At 35.0% G+C, this 14,609-nt stretch overlaps 1 protein-coding gene across 2 annotated transcripts in view; it reads right to left on the reverse strand.

Annotated features, from left to right (window-relative positions):
* GCC2 (GRIP and coiled-coil domain containing 2) overlaps window positions 1-14,609 on the reverse strand; it is a 53,751-nt gene that overhangs the window by 29,154 nt on the left and 9,988 nt on the right. For both annotated transcript variants that reach the window (XR_011525875.1, XM_008542737.2), the window contains exons 8-13: window positions 11,115-11,215; window positions 10,918-11,016; window positions 4,788-4,907; window positions 4,173-4,337; window positions 3,761-3,865; window positions 2,970-3,132 (exon numbers count right to left, since the gene is read on the reverse strand). Coding sequence is in view for 1 of the 2 variants with exons in the window: in XM_008542737.2 (XP_008540959.1) it covers window positions 2,970-3,132; window positions 3,761-3,865; window positions 4,173-4,337; window positions 4,788-4,907; window positions 10,918-11,016; window positions 11,115-11,215 (753 nt within the window). In the remaining variant the exon portion in view is untranslated. The remainder of the gene's footprint in view (window positions 1-2,969; window positions 3,133-3,760; window positions 3,866-4,172; window positions 4,338-4,787; window positions 4,908-10,917; window positions 11,017-11,114; window positions 11,216-14,609) is intronic.

Here is a 14,609-nt window from a genome sequence, read left to right on the forward strand (position 1 = left end):
GGGGACAGATGTTGGAAGGGTTTGAGGTTAAGAAGATGTATGTTCCTAATTCATTAGGCAGAGTGAGCCGATCAAATTTTTTTGCAAAGAACACTGTCCTGAGGCATCCTTATCTTCTTCCTCTACCATAACTCCTTAGCCCAGCCTTTGAAGGCCTTTGCTGCCACGAGGCTGGTGGCTTTTCCCAGGTTCTACACCATTCTAATTAATTTGATACACTAGGCAGAGCAATCTTTCCCACCGTCTTTAGAAAGGGCCCAAATACATTGCGGTTTTCAGGTACTTCATGAACTGGATCAAAAACATCTTCCTAATTATACTTCACTTCTCCCTAACAGGTCAACCCTTTCATTCCACCTAGTCAAGATTTCCGAAATTACATTCTTCTTTTAATTTTTGCTCATGCCATGGCTGCAGAAAGGAATACTTTTTCCCAATCCACTTTTTCTCTCAAATCTTACCTGCAAGGCTCAACTTGAGCCTCAACTTTTAATTGGTTCAGTCTACAGACTCTCTCTCCCCTCTGAATTCTTAGCACTCATTGCCTGTACCACTCATTTCTGTACTTATTTATCAGTGAGAAGTGGGTGGCCTTCTTGAACAAGAACCTCTTTTTAGTTTTTCCAAGGTATCAAGCCCCTCTTACAGCTGGTCGACTATCAAAAATATACAGATTCACTAGTTCACAAAACCAAATGTCTGCATTGCAGGAACGTAACTTAGAGCTCTGCTATTCACCTTGAACATACCAAGAATGTAGCTGGAAGATATGGTTACATGCATAGTGAATTGTCTAGAAACTATACAATCCATTCAATTATCTCAATATTCTGAATTTCATCCCTAAATACAGGTAGAGCAGCAGAACTCTGTACACTTGGACTTTATTGCTTTGCTAATTCTTGGAATTGCCTTTATCGAGCTGTGATTTGGTCACAGGCTGAATGAAGTGTGCATTATGGAAAAGTCACGGAAGATCTGCTATTTTATTTATTGTGGAGATGCTGCTGAGAACACAAGTTCAACTTACCAGTGGTTCCTGTAAAAATTAAATGCAAAGTGAGACCGGACTTGAAAATTCCCTGAGCAGAAAAAACTACTTAAGCCACAATAAGTGAAACTTAATTTAGCTTATTCTGCAAAACAAGCAAATTTGCTAACTTGAGCCACTTCTTATAAATGCCTCTGATAATCATGAAAGAACCTAGTCATCTTCCTAAAAATGGTATAAGAGAATCACTTTTAACCAACCCTTGCCATCTGGAAACCTCCACTTAATAAGCAGTCATTGTAAAGGTTAACAATGCTCTCATTTTCACTTCATAAGCCATCCTGTAACATCATGCTCCTGGAATTATAAGTCTTTGAATTTGAAAGCTCCCAGTTTAGAAACTGTTCTGATATGCACAATAAACTTACCAAACACTATTTACTGATTTGGTGGTTTTAATTTTCCTATTTCTGGATACTTGACATTTCTAAGCTAGCATTAACTTCACAACCACACACGAGACGTCTGAAAACACAGATTTCAAGGTGCCACCTTTTAAGATTCTGATTCTTTACATCCGCGCCTGGGCTTTCCAAAAAGCTCTCTGGATACCGTGTGATATTCAAGTCAGGTCTGGGAGACTGCTCCACATGACACAGTCTTTCTTTCATAAAAATGCCTGAAAACTGTTCTCTCTCACATGCTTGTAGAAAGAAAAGCTGTGTCTTTCACAAGCATCACATTTATCTAATATCGTGGATACTATAAACCTTATAACTGATAATGTTTCTCTTTGCTCTGACTTCTGGGAAGCTCAAAGCCAAATTTATGGGAGACCATAGGGATAGCGAAAGTACACAGAACACACACCTTATGTCTTGACCTTATATCTGACTTCACTGTATAGTCCTACACCTCAATATTTCCTGTTATTCCATTTCTTTATCATTGATATATCTAAAATCTTGTTGTACAGAAATATCTTTGTAGCCATCTCAAGTTATTTTTTGGAACTCTGCTTCTGGCCATGAAGGAGTAACAAAGTCTAGACTTACCTTGCTGTTGTAAACAACTAGAAAACTGAGTAAAATATATGAAGAAAACTATTTTCTGACATTGGACAATAAGCAGTACAGGACTGTGATCCCTGAGAAGAGGTAAACAAACAAGGCGAGCCCTATCACAGCCCCAGCTTTCCGCGTGGAGGGGATTCCAGCCTGTAGTGCAGGAGGGAAGCTGACAGAACACTCTAGGCAACAACTACTATAGTCTAACACATTGTTTTCAAGTGCATAAGGAACATTCACCAAAAGAAATCATATTATGGTCCATAAACCAAAACTCAATCAGTTTAAAAGGACTGAAATCATACAGAATATGTTCTTTAACTACAAAGGATTTAAGTTAGAAATCATTAACAGAAAGAAATCTGAAAATTTCCTTAAATATTCAGGAACTAAATAACATCTAAATAACTCATGAATCAAAAAAGAAATTCAAAGGAAATTAAAAAGTATTTTAGGCTGAATTAAAATAAAAATACAACATATCATTTTGTGAGATGCAGCTGAAGAAGTGCCTACAGGATATTAATAGCTTTAGATGCTTACATCAGAAATTATTTTATGGATAAAATGGAACATGTTCACCTTAAAAAGAAAGATTTCACTGCTATTTAAACTATCTCACTCTGCTGACAATCAGCAAATCATGGACAAAGACCATTTTTTATCTTTGTATTCCTCACGAAGCAGGTACTTAAGAAGAGTTTAAATGAATGACTGCATTATGCACCAACATGGACTGTAAACATCCTAACGAATGGTTTTACAATCCTTCTGGTCCTTATTAACGTGTAGCACTGTGGGAAAGACTCAGGTTGGCAGTCTGGACTGGTGAAATGAACAACTAACGTTGCTTCCCTATATTCTGTTATGATAAAACTATTCTAAGTTAAAGTGAATTTTGTTTTACTCACTCATTTCTTCTCGAAGGGTTTCTTGTTTCTGTTTTTGAATTTTTATTTCTTGCTCCAAATCTTCTATCTTGCTGTTTTTATTAGTTAATTTTTGATTTAGTTCTTTCAGCAAACGTTCATAATCAGCTATTTCCATATTCATCAATGTGGTTTGTTGGGCATCCTGCACATATTATAAATACTGGATCAGTTCATTTCATTTGTAAAACTGCAAAAATGATGCCACAAGAATAAAGAGATTCTATTACGCTTTTCTGTGATATAGAAAGTTTGAATATTAATGAGGAAACTAGAAGTTGTCGTAATTTCATAAAGTATTTTCTAATAGTTTAATCCAACTTTCTCAGTTTCATCATATTTCATTATTATTTTCATTAAACACAATTGGTAGTTCTACTCTTGTGGGCGCTTACTTACAAAATATTAGTATTTAAGCAGCTCTTACAGTGCCTTTCTTTTTAGCTTCATCTTTGAAAAAGGAGAGAAAAATGAGCCAAAGTTCTAAATATAATACAAATTTCAACTTTTGACATTAAATCTTCATGTCATACAACACTCATGTACAAAAAAGGAAGCGTCAAACCAAAATTCAATAGTTCACGAGCCTAAATTCTTCTGGAAAGAGAGGCACTAGAGAAATAGGTTAAATTTTCAGTTTTCTGAAGCAATTTATAAATGATTCTTTTAGTACCATAAATAACCTTGTTCTTGAAATATTCCTTTTCAACGTTTACAGACTAGCTTAACAATGTGAATATCGACACTAGTTTTTAGTCTGGTGTTTCTTTTACCTTTCTAACCAGCTCTAATTCGTGCATGGTTTTCTGAAGCTGTTTCTTTTCCTTTTGAAGCTGTAGCTGAAGTTCTTCAAGTTCACTTACAGAACTGGCATGCTCCTAAAATTAAAAATAAAAACACCGCCACCCCCAAGTGAATCAATGTTAAAAAAGGTATTTTTAAGGGGCTAGAAAGTAAATCTGACATACTGAAATACAAAAAGTTTGGAAAGATTTCAACACTTAAAAAACATACACTCCAAAAATCATAGCTTGGATTCTCAACGTCAAGGTTAGAATACGTTAAGGAATTAATGAACTGTGCTGTACTCACAAATGATACCCATTGCTCTGTTCTTCATTTAAATAATACTTGGATAAAAATATCACTACATAACATGAATTAATCCCACAGGATTGTTTTTACCTTTATCTTCTGCTCTTTCTGAAGTTTTTCTGCTTCCAACTCTTTGTCTGCTATTGCTTTGGCTTTCTGGACTTCTAAAATCTGTACTTCTAACAACTTGGCGTTAGACTGTAGTGTATCAATACGAGCCAGGAGATCTTCATTATCAGAATTTAATTTTTCACACTAGAATGACAAACGACTCATTACTGTAAACATGCAGAAAATGTAACAGGAGAGGAAGAATAAAATGGTACATTAATGAGAATATTGGCAGAGTATGAAAAATAAAGATTTCAAAATCAATTCCAGAGAATGACAATGTAAAACCAAGAATAAAATTAAAACACTATCAATGTTGATATTATTTTGGCAAATATTATAAGAGACCAGGAGCACTGGCAAAGGAAAATGCAAAAAATGAAAACAAAACCAAAAAACCCAAGGGAACTGAGATTACAGCAATAAGTAAGACAGGATGGATGGTTGTTGTTTTGTCCTATTATCACAACAGTAGGAAAAAGAAAACGAAATTAAGTTTCTCTGTATTAATTTTACTTTTTTATGCAAAAAGTATTGAAACTCAAATACACTTATTAAAATTTTCATGTCTGCATTTACTCAGTTTAAAGTTACCTGAAAAGTAGAATTCCTTAATTGTCTTGTAAGGTCTTCTATATGATGCTCAAAACTATTAGCACGGTCTCTTTCCACATCCAACTGCTCTGACTGTTTATCATATTCTAATAAAAGATTCTTCAATAAAAAACAAAAGGATTCAACGTTAGGATGTTATTATACATTCAATTAGTCACACTGTATCATCAAGCCATCTTCATATAAGATTTCTGAGTCCATTCTGAAAGATTAAAATATTTACCTAAATTCAACCTTTGAAAAAATACCTAAATGGTATTATATAGTAAATTAGCATATTTCAGATGACTTTTAGTTCGGGGAGAGAATAATTTAAAGGGGAAGAGGATTTTAAATGTATACAATATACTATCTCCAAGTTAAATATTCCAGTCATCAACAAAAATAAACTTCTGAAATGTAAATGAAATTTGAGGGAGAAGAAAAAGTTTAACCTGGTCGCCTATTAACTCCACCTAAAGAATTCTGATGAGGGAAATGTCTCAGGCCTGGCCTAACACAAGGTAGCTGCGCTAACGGAAGAACACGGAGAGATGTTATATACATAAAGTCTCTCACAATTTGCAGCAAAACGTTCAATATTTTCTGAAGACTCTAAAAACAACTGAATGTTTTTCTTTGATATTCCTAGTTGGCCTCCACCCAGACAGAATGCCCAGACTGACCTTTTCGCTACATACCAGCCCACCAGTTTATCCCCCAAAATATGGAAACGAGATTCACTGTTTCCAGATTGCCTGCAGTTTTTTTACCCACCTCCCCCCGTCTTATAAATCCTCTTTTTGCCTTTGTTCCTGGACGACTGATGACTGTTCTCCTTCACATAACTAACAAAATGTTTCTGAGTTTTTTTGAAAGTTTATTTTGGGAAGCCTGAAAAATGGCCTTCGTCCAGACCCGGACCTCTTTGAGTCCTTGGCTCACCTTCCCAGGCTGCTCTGGTGGTCTTGTGTGTGGCAATTATATGCTCTTTCTTGCTTGGCTCCTGCTTGCCAAATCGGATTCTTGGTCAAATTTAATTTTGTTTCTGATTTACACTTGATCACTTATTGTCCACGCTGGTGGCTAAGTGTTAGAATCCGAGTTTCAATTTTATGGTCTGCCCATTTAGTGACTGACAGAAAGCAGGGACTGGGACTCTAAAATCTGCCTTATACATTTGTTTGTCCACATTTACTTGTCTGAGGATTCTGTTACTTCCTGGCTTACATGAACATGGGGTTGAGAAATCATTTGCCTTTTTAATAGAGAGAAGATTCCATGCTTATTTTATACTTGTGTGGATTCCTCTAACTCTGCAGATGAGAGATGTTTATCCTGTTCAACTCTATTTAGTCTTTTTTGTTCTTACTCATTATGGTTCTAATAGTTGTCAATAGCTACAAAAATTGAATTGCTATACCAAGGCTGACTCTAGTAAACAATGGCTCCCTACAGAATAGTTTGATTATAATCACATATTATTCCTAAGGGGAGCCTTGGAACAAAAGAATGAATGCCATACATACAATGTTCTAATTTCTTTGATGTTTATGCTAATGCTTCTAAGGAAATGAATAATTACAAATTACTGTCCCTTCAGAACTGCTGCATGTTCAGATCTTTAAAAAAAACAGATAAAAATTATTATAAGTGATATGAACACTGAAACAAAACTCTAGCCAAATTCACAAGTAACCTACAAAATTATTCAGCATCTGAATAGTGGTGTTTCCTGAGGAACCTAATGGAGCTTAGTTATATATCTGTTTTTATAAAAAGTGATCACCATTCTTTTTTTTTAACAGCACGGTTTCTTTTTTTTGGTGAGGAAGATTGGCCCTAGTGAGCTAACATCTGTTGCCATTCTTCCTTTTTTGCTCAAGCAAGACTGTCCCTGAATTAATATATGTACCAATCTTCTTCTATTTTGTATGTGGGACACTGCCACAGCATGGCTTGATAAGCTGTGGGTCGGTCCATGTCCAGGATCCAAACCAATGAACTTCAGGCTGCCAAAGCGGCGTGTGCAAACTTAACCACTACACCACTGGGCTGGCCCCGTGATCAACAGTCTTAAACACATCAGCATCTCTGATTTGATCTTAAATTCTGTTGCTTCAACACAAATGGAATCTCTAACTTACTGAAAGATTGAGAACATTTTATAACTATAAAACTGATTTAAAAGAATGTTTTAATGGACTTTATTTTTCAGAGCAGTTTTAGGTTCACATCAAAACTGAGGTGGTATTTCGTATTAGCCCTGCCCACTCCCACACAAACAGCCTCCTCCATTATCAACATGCCCCACCACAGTGGTACATTTGTTACAACTGATGAACCTACATTGACACAACATTATCACCCAAAGTCCACAGTTTCTATTAGGGTTCACACGATGTCAATTCCATGGCTTTGGACAAATTTATAATGACATGTATTGACCATTACAGAGTATCATACAGAGTAGTTTCACTGCCCTAAAATTCCTGTGTCCTACCTACTCATCCCTTCTTCCCCACACCCCCTGGGAACCACTGATCTTTTTATTGTCTCCATAGTTTTGCCTTTTCCAGAATGTTGTGTAGTTGGAATCATACATTATATAGACTTTTCAGATTGGCTTGTTTCACTTAGTAGTACTTTGCATCTAAGTTTCCTCCATGTCTTTTCATAACTTGATAGCTCCTTTTAGCGCTGAACAGCATTCCATTGTCTGGATATAGCCATTCATTTATCCATTCACCTACTGAAGGCCATCTTGGTTGCTTCCGAATTTTGCTAATTATGAATAAAGCTGCTATGAACATTGTGTGCAGGTTTTTATACAAGTATCACTTTTCAGCTCCTCTGGGTAAACCCCGAGCACAGCTGCTGGGTCACATGGTTAGGACTATGTTTAGTTGTGTAAGAAACTGTCACACTTCCTTCCAAAGTGGCTGTACCCACCAGTGAGGAACACAAGTTCCTGTTGCTCCACATCCTGGCCAGTGTTTGATGGAGCTGGGGTTTAGAATTTTGGTCACTCTAATAGCTGTGTAGTGGTATCTTGTTCTAATTTGCATGTCTCTGATGACAAGTGATATAGAATATCTTTTCACGTGCTTATTTGCCATCTGTATATCTTCTTTGGTGAGGTATCTCTTAGGGTCTTTAGCCCATTTTTTAATCAGGTTTTTTGTTTTCTTGTTGTTGAGTTTTAATAGTGCTTTGTATATTGTGAATTAACAGTCCTTTAGCAGACATATGTCCTTTGCAAATGTTTTTTCCCAGTCTGTAGCTTGTCTTCTCATTCTCTTGACATTGTCTTTCACAGAACAGAAGTTTTAAATTTTAGGAAGTATAGCTTATTCTTTCATGGATTGTGCCTTTGGTGCTAAAATCACTGCCATACCCAAGGTCATCTAGATTTTCTCCTATGTTATCTTCCAGGAGAGTCATAGTTTTGCATTTTACATTTAGGTCTATGATCCATTTTGAGTTAATTTTTGTGAAAGGTGTAAGGCCTGTGTCTAGGTTCATTTTTTTGCTTGTGGGTGTCTAATTGTTCTAGCACCAGTTGTCGAAAAGACTATCTTTGCTTCTTTGTCAGAGATCAGTTGACTATATTTATGTGGGTCTATTTGTGGGCTCTCTACTCTGTTCCACTGATGTATTTGTCTATTCTTTCACCAATACTATACCATCTTGATTGCTGTAGATTTATAGTAATTCCTGAAGTCGGATAGTGTTAATCCTTCCACTTTGTTCTTCCTCAATGTTGTGTTGCCTATTCTGGGTCTGATTTATATAATTTTCCTTCACTCTAAAGAACTTCTTTGAACATTTCCTGAAAGGTATGTCTCCTAGCAACAAATACACTCACTTTTTGTCTGAAAATGTCTTATTTCTCCTTCACTTCTGAAGGATAATTTTGGAGGCTACAGAGTTCTAGGTTGGTGGTTTTTTTTCTCTCAACACTTTAAAAACTTCATTCTACATTCTTCTTTCTTGTATGGTTTCTGAAGGGAAGGTGGATGTAATTCTTATCTTTGTTCCTCTATAGGTAAGGTACTTTTCCCCCTATGGTTTCTTCAGAATTTTTTCTTTATCTTTGATTTTCTGTAGTTTGAAAATGATATGCCTATGTGTAGTTTTTTTTTTTTTTTTTGTATTTATAATGACTGGTGTTCTCTGAGCTTCCTGGATGTGTGGTTTCGTATCTGACAATAACTTGGGGAAATAGTCATTATCATGTCAAATATTCCTTTTGTTCCTTTCTCTCTTCCTTCTTCTTATGGCATTCTCATTACTCATATATGTTACGCCTCTTATAGTTGTCTCACAGTTCTTGGATATTTTCTTTTTCAGGCTCCTGAAAGCTTTATTTTAAACAAATAAATTTGTATAACTAGTCTACCTCTGGAAGAAATTAATAAATTAGATGATAGGGACTCAAAGTGTAAAGACACAAGCTCCTAATGGTTCATAAAAGACAAATACACCCATACAAATTATAAATTTCTAAGTGTCTTTTTAAAATGGATTTATGAGACATCTTTATATATTAAGGATACTAATCCCTTGTCATATTTTCATATGTTAACTTTATATTTTATATAATTCAATCTATCTTTTCCTTTGTAACTTCTTAAATTGCTTTCAAGTTTACAAAAGTATTTCACATACAGAAGCCAAACGATCAAGTACTTTATTCTAGGTTTTAAAAAATTGTTTTCACTTTTGACAGAACTCTTAACTTATCCAGAATTTATTTTGGTGTGTGGACTGAAGTAAAAAGCTAACTGGATTTTTCTGAAATAGTTTTCTAATTCCTTCTTCATTGCTTTCTATGTTTTCAAATCTTACTGGGGTAGTATAGGTTACTTGGTAAAAGAACGGAGCGGGAACTAGACTGCCTGAATCCAACCCTGCCCTACCACATTACTTGCTCTCTGACTCTGAGTCCCTTAACCTCTCTGTACCTCAGACTCCTCACTTATAAACTGGCAATGTTAACGTACTTCTTGGGATTGTTTTGAGAATTAAGTATGATACGATATGTAAAGTGCTTAGAAGAGAGCTGGCTTATGTAAGTGTTTGTTGTTATGCAGAAGTCTCTGTGTCTTCTGTTAAAATAACGTCTTATTGCATCAGAACTATATCACATTACTGTAGGTTTATAATAAATTTTAGTGTCTGCTCTAGTCAGATGCCAGTTTTCTCTTTTAACTTTAAACAATATTAGCTATTCTAGCTAGTTTATTTTCCATTTGAAACTTGGAATAATTGTCAAGACTGTTCCAGCAAAAAGTTTTAGTGAAATTGTTTTAGAACTTGTAAACCAAACTGAGAATATTTCAAATAATATTTCCATATGTTTTGCAGTTTTCTTCCTATATATGTTTTGTAATTTTCTTCATTAAGTGTCAAATTTTCTCATTGAACTTCTTCCTAAAATTTATTTTTTGGCTACTATAGGATTTTCTTCTTTCCTCCAAATCCCATTGATTACCACTCACTCTCTTCTCTCTACCCACTTTCACTTTTCTACACATTCTCTCTTTATTTTTGTCTGTTATTGCCACTGAAATCCAAGTCCTAAGAGGGTAGGAATTTAGTCTATTTGGTTGACTATCATCTCTCCAGTACTCAGTACTCAGCCTGGCTGTATAAATATTTGCTGAATGAATACATAAAGAAATGTAATGGTATTTATCTTACATTCAGTTTTTTGATGTACTTTCTTATTTCTAACTCTTTTTTTTATAATATATTTTCACGTTATCTAGGTAGATCAAAAAAATGCTTTCACTTTCTGGTCAGACCTATTGTTTAAGCTTCAGCTTTTATTCAGGTGGCCAGAAGAATAATAACAGTAATAATAGCCATCTTTTTTGTAACTGCTTTTATTAGGAAATCCCAAACAGAATTTTATTTTACCAAAAACAGCTTGAAGATATTATTTAAAGCTTAGCCACTTAAAATCTTGATACTATGATGATATCACATTACACAAAAACACAGAAAAAAAGATTTTCTAAAAAACATAAGGTGATTGTGTCATGGACAAGAGTTTTACATTTCTAGTACATTTCTTAACTTAGAAGTTACAAATATAATTTGTTATTAAAATAACTATTTTTACCTTATAGCTTTCTGCTCCTTGAATGAGATCTCTCATGGAAGTAGACAAATGATCCTTTTCTGATCGAACAGATTCGAGTTCCTCCCGTAGAGTCTGGGCCTATTTTAAATATACGATATATAGTTTTTTATGGACAGAAATACTTCATTTTCTAAAATGTAAAGTTTTTGAATCTTGCATTTTTAAGTCACTTTTACCTCTTTTCTGCTGGAATCTAGTTCTTTCTTTGCCTTCACAGCAACTAGTTTTATCTTATTTATTTTTTCATCCTTCTCTTTGGATTCTTTTTCCAAATATCCTAAAAACATGAAAGGATTATATATAAACTCAAAAGGAAAAAGAAAATATTCAAATTATTTACTTATTTTAACCCTAGAAATTGATCTTTAATGTAGAGCACAAAGTCTGAAATATGAAATCAAAATAAAGTAGCAAAAATTTTAATATATTTTAAAGTGAAAGCTTATTGATTATCTAAGTGATGCAGTGTGAAAAATTTCCATTTTCTTCAATCCTCTAAAATAGCCTAATGTTTTTTAGTCATTTCTTAAGTGTCTAGGACCTGGAGAGGCTGTTAGGACTCCTTTAACATTAGAAAATTTCCTGGAAACACAAGTATGCTACAATTTAAGTGGTAATTTGCAAATCAGGGTTAAATAGAGGAGATAAATATTTATGCTCCATAGGCACACTCCTCTTCGTTGGTGGGTCTGATTTTTATGACTAAACCTGTAATGCATTTTACCTATCGAACCTTGATCTCTCCTATTTAAACTTCAGTGTTCCAGATCTTACTTCTTGATGATATCTTTGCTTAACTGCAGTTACGATCTGAATTTCTGTCCCAGCTTATTCACCAAGTTGCACCTGTCCCCACATACTCTGCTTTCCTTTGGCTGCTACAAGTGAGCTGACTGTGTGTGTAGCACAGGCCAACTATCCCATTTTTGCATTTTACCCCATACCTTCTCACCTACTCAGGCATCAGTGCAGCAATTCTGCCCCTCTGTTGTGCAGCATTTCCCCTTCTCTAATTGCTTTTCCCAACAGTTTATAAACATGCAAGAAGAAAATTATCATCAAGAAATTAAGGTCAGGAACAAATAATGGAAGCAGCAAAGAGGGTAGGGGAGAGGTCACTATAGGAGAGGTGAAACATGACAAGAAAAAAAAAAACAAGCAAACCACACTTGCCCTTCAGATACTGTCCCATCTCTTTTTTCTTTTATAGCAAAATCCCTTGTAAGAGTTGTCTATACATGCTCTCAAATTTCTCCTCCCTCATTTTTTTCTTGAACCCACTTCAATCAGGCTTTTCCTTCAGCCCCTCATGGAAACTATTATCAAGTTACCAAAGATCTCTATGTTACTTAAGCCACTGGTTAGTTCTCAGAACTACTATCACTGGACCGGTCACACTATTGTCAATGGTTAAACATTCTTTCCCTCTTGAAACAACTCCGTCACTTGCACTTAATCTTTGCCTTAGCCTCTAAGACATTTTTTGCTCTGGGTTTTCCTACCTCACTGGTTGCTCATTCTTAAACTTCTCTGCTGCTTCTATCTTTCTGATTTTTAAATAATGGATAACTGTCTCTGGCCAAATATCCTTGACGAATATAGATACAAAAATTCTCAACAAAACACTACAAAACCAAATTCAACAGTACATTAAAAGATCATTCACCACAATCAAGTAGGATTTATCCTTGGGATGGAAGATGGTTCAACATACACAAATCAGTGTGATACATCACATTAACAGATTGAAAGAAAAAAATCATATGACCATCTCAACAGATGCAGAAAAAGCTTCTGACAAACTTCAATTTCTGTTCATGACAAAAACACTTATCAATTAGTCACAGAAGGAACATATCTCAACATAAGGAAGGCCATATATGATAAAACCACAGCTAACATCACACCCAATAGGTTTAAAGCTTTCCTTTAGGATCAGGAACAAGGCAAGGGTGCCCACTGTCACCACTTCTATTCAACATAGGTCTGAAAGTCCTAGCCAAAGCAGTAAGGCACGGAAAAGAAAGAAAAGGCATCAGAATTGAAAAGGAAGAAATAAAATTGTCTCTATTTGCAAATGACATGATTCTATATACAGAAAATCCTAACCACTCAACCAAAAAACTGTTACGACTAATGAATGAATTCAGTCAAGTTGCAGGATACAAAATTAACGTAGAAAAATGAGCAGCATTTTTATACATTAAACAGTGAATTTTCTGAAAAGAAATCAAGAAAGTGATTCCATTTACAATAGCATCAAAAACAATAAAATACTTAGGGATAAATTTAACCAAGGAAGTGAAAGATCTCTACTCTGAAAACTAAAGACATTGATGAAAGAAATCAAAGACGACACAAATAAACGGAAAGGTATCCCATATCTACGTAATGGAAAATTAATATTGCAAAAATGTCAATACTACCAAAAGCCATCTATAGATTCAATGCAATCCTTAACAAGATTCCAAAGGCATTTTTTACAGAAATAGAAAACACTCCTAAAATTTATACAGAACCATAAAAGACCCCAAATAGCTAAAGAAATTCTGAGAAATAATAATGAAGCAGAAAGCATCACACTTCTTGATTTCAAGCTATACTATAAAGCTATGGTCCTCAAGGCAGTATGGTACTAGCATAAAAACAGGCAAATAGAACAACAGAATAGAATTGAGAGCCCAGAAATAACCCAAACATTTCCAGTCAACAAAAATGTGACAAGACAGCCAAGAATACTTAAGGAGAAAAGACAATCTCTTTGATAAATCGTACTAGAAAAACTAGATATTCACATGTAAAAGAATGAAACTTGATCCCTGTCTTATATCACTCACAAAAATTAACTCAAAATGCATTAGAGACCTAAATGTAAGACCTGAAACCATGAAACTCCTAGAAGAAAATGTAGGAAAAAACCTCCTTGACATGGGTCTTGGTAATGATTTTTTGGGAAATGACATGTAAAGTATATGAAATAAAAAATAAACAAGTGGGACTACATCAAACTAAAAAGCTTCTGCACAGCAAAAGAAACTATCAACAAAGTGAAAAGACAACCAAAGGAATGGGAAAAATATTTGCAAACCATATATCTGCTAAGAGGTTAATATGTAAAATATATAAAAAATGAGCAAAGGACCTGAAGAGACATTTTTCCAAAGAAGGGATATCAATGGCTGACAGTTAAATGAAAAAATGCTTAACATTTTTCAAAAAATGCAAATTAAAACCATAATGAGATATCACCTCACACCTGTTAGAATGGCCATCATCAAAAGGACAAGCAATAACAAACGCTGGTGAGGATGCAGAGAGAAGGGAACCCTTGTGCACCGTTGATGGGAATGTAAACTGGTGCGTCACTATGGAAAACAGTATAGAGGTTCCTCAAAAAATTTAAAATAGGGGCCGGCCCCGTGGCCGAGTGGTCAAGTTCATGTGCTCAGCCAGGGTTTCGCTGGTTCAGATTCTAGACACAGACATGGCACTGCTCATCAAGCCATCCTGAGGCAGTGTCCCACATAGCAGAATCAGAAGGACCTACAACTAGAATATACAACTATGTACTGGAGGTGCTTTGGGGAGAAGAAGGGGAAAAAAAAAAAAGAAGATTGGCAACAGATGTTAGCTCAGGTGCGAATTTAAAAAAAAAGTTAAAAATAGAACTA

The sequence above is a fragment of the Equus przewalskii genome, chromosome 14, assembly GCF_037783145.1.
Source record: "Equus przewalskii isolate Varuska chromosome 14, EquPr2, whole genome shotgun sequence".
Classification (NCBI taxonomy): Eukaryota; Metazoa; Chordata; class Mammalia; order Perissodactyla; family Equidae; genus Equus; species Equus przewalskii.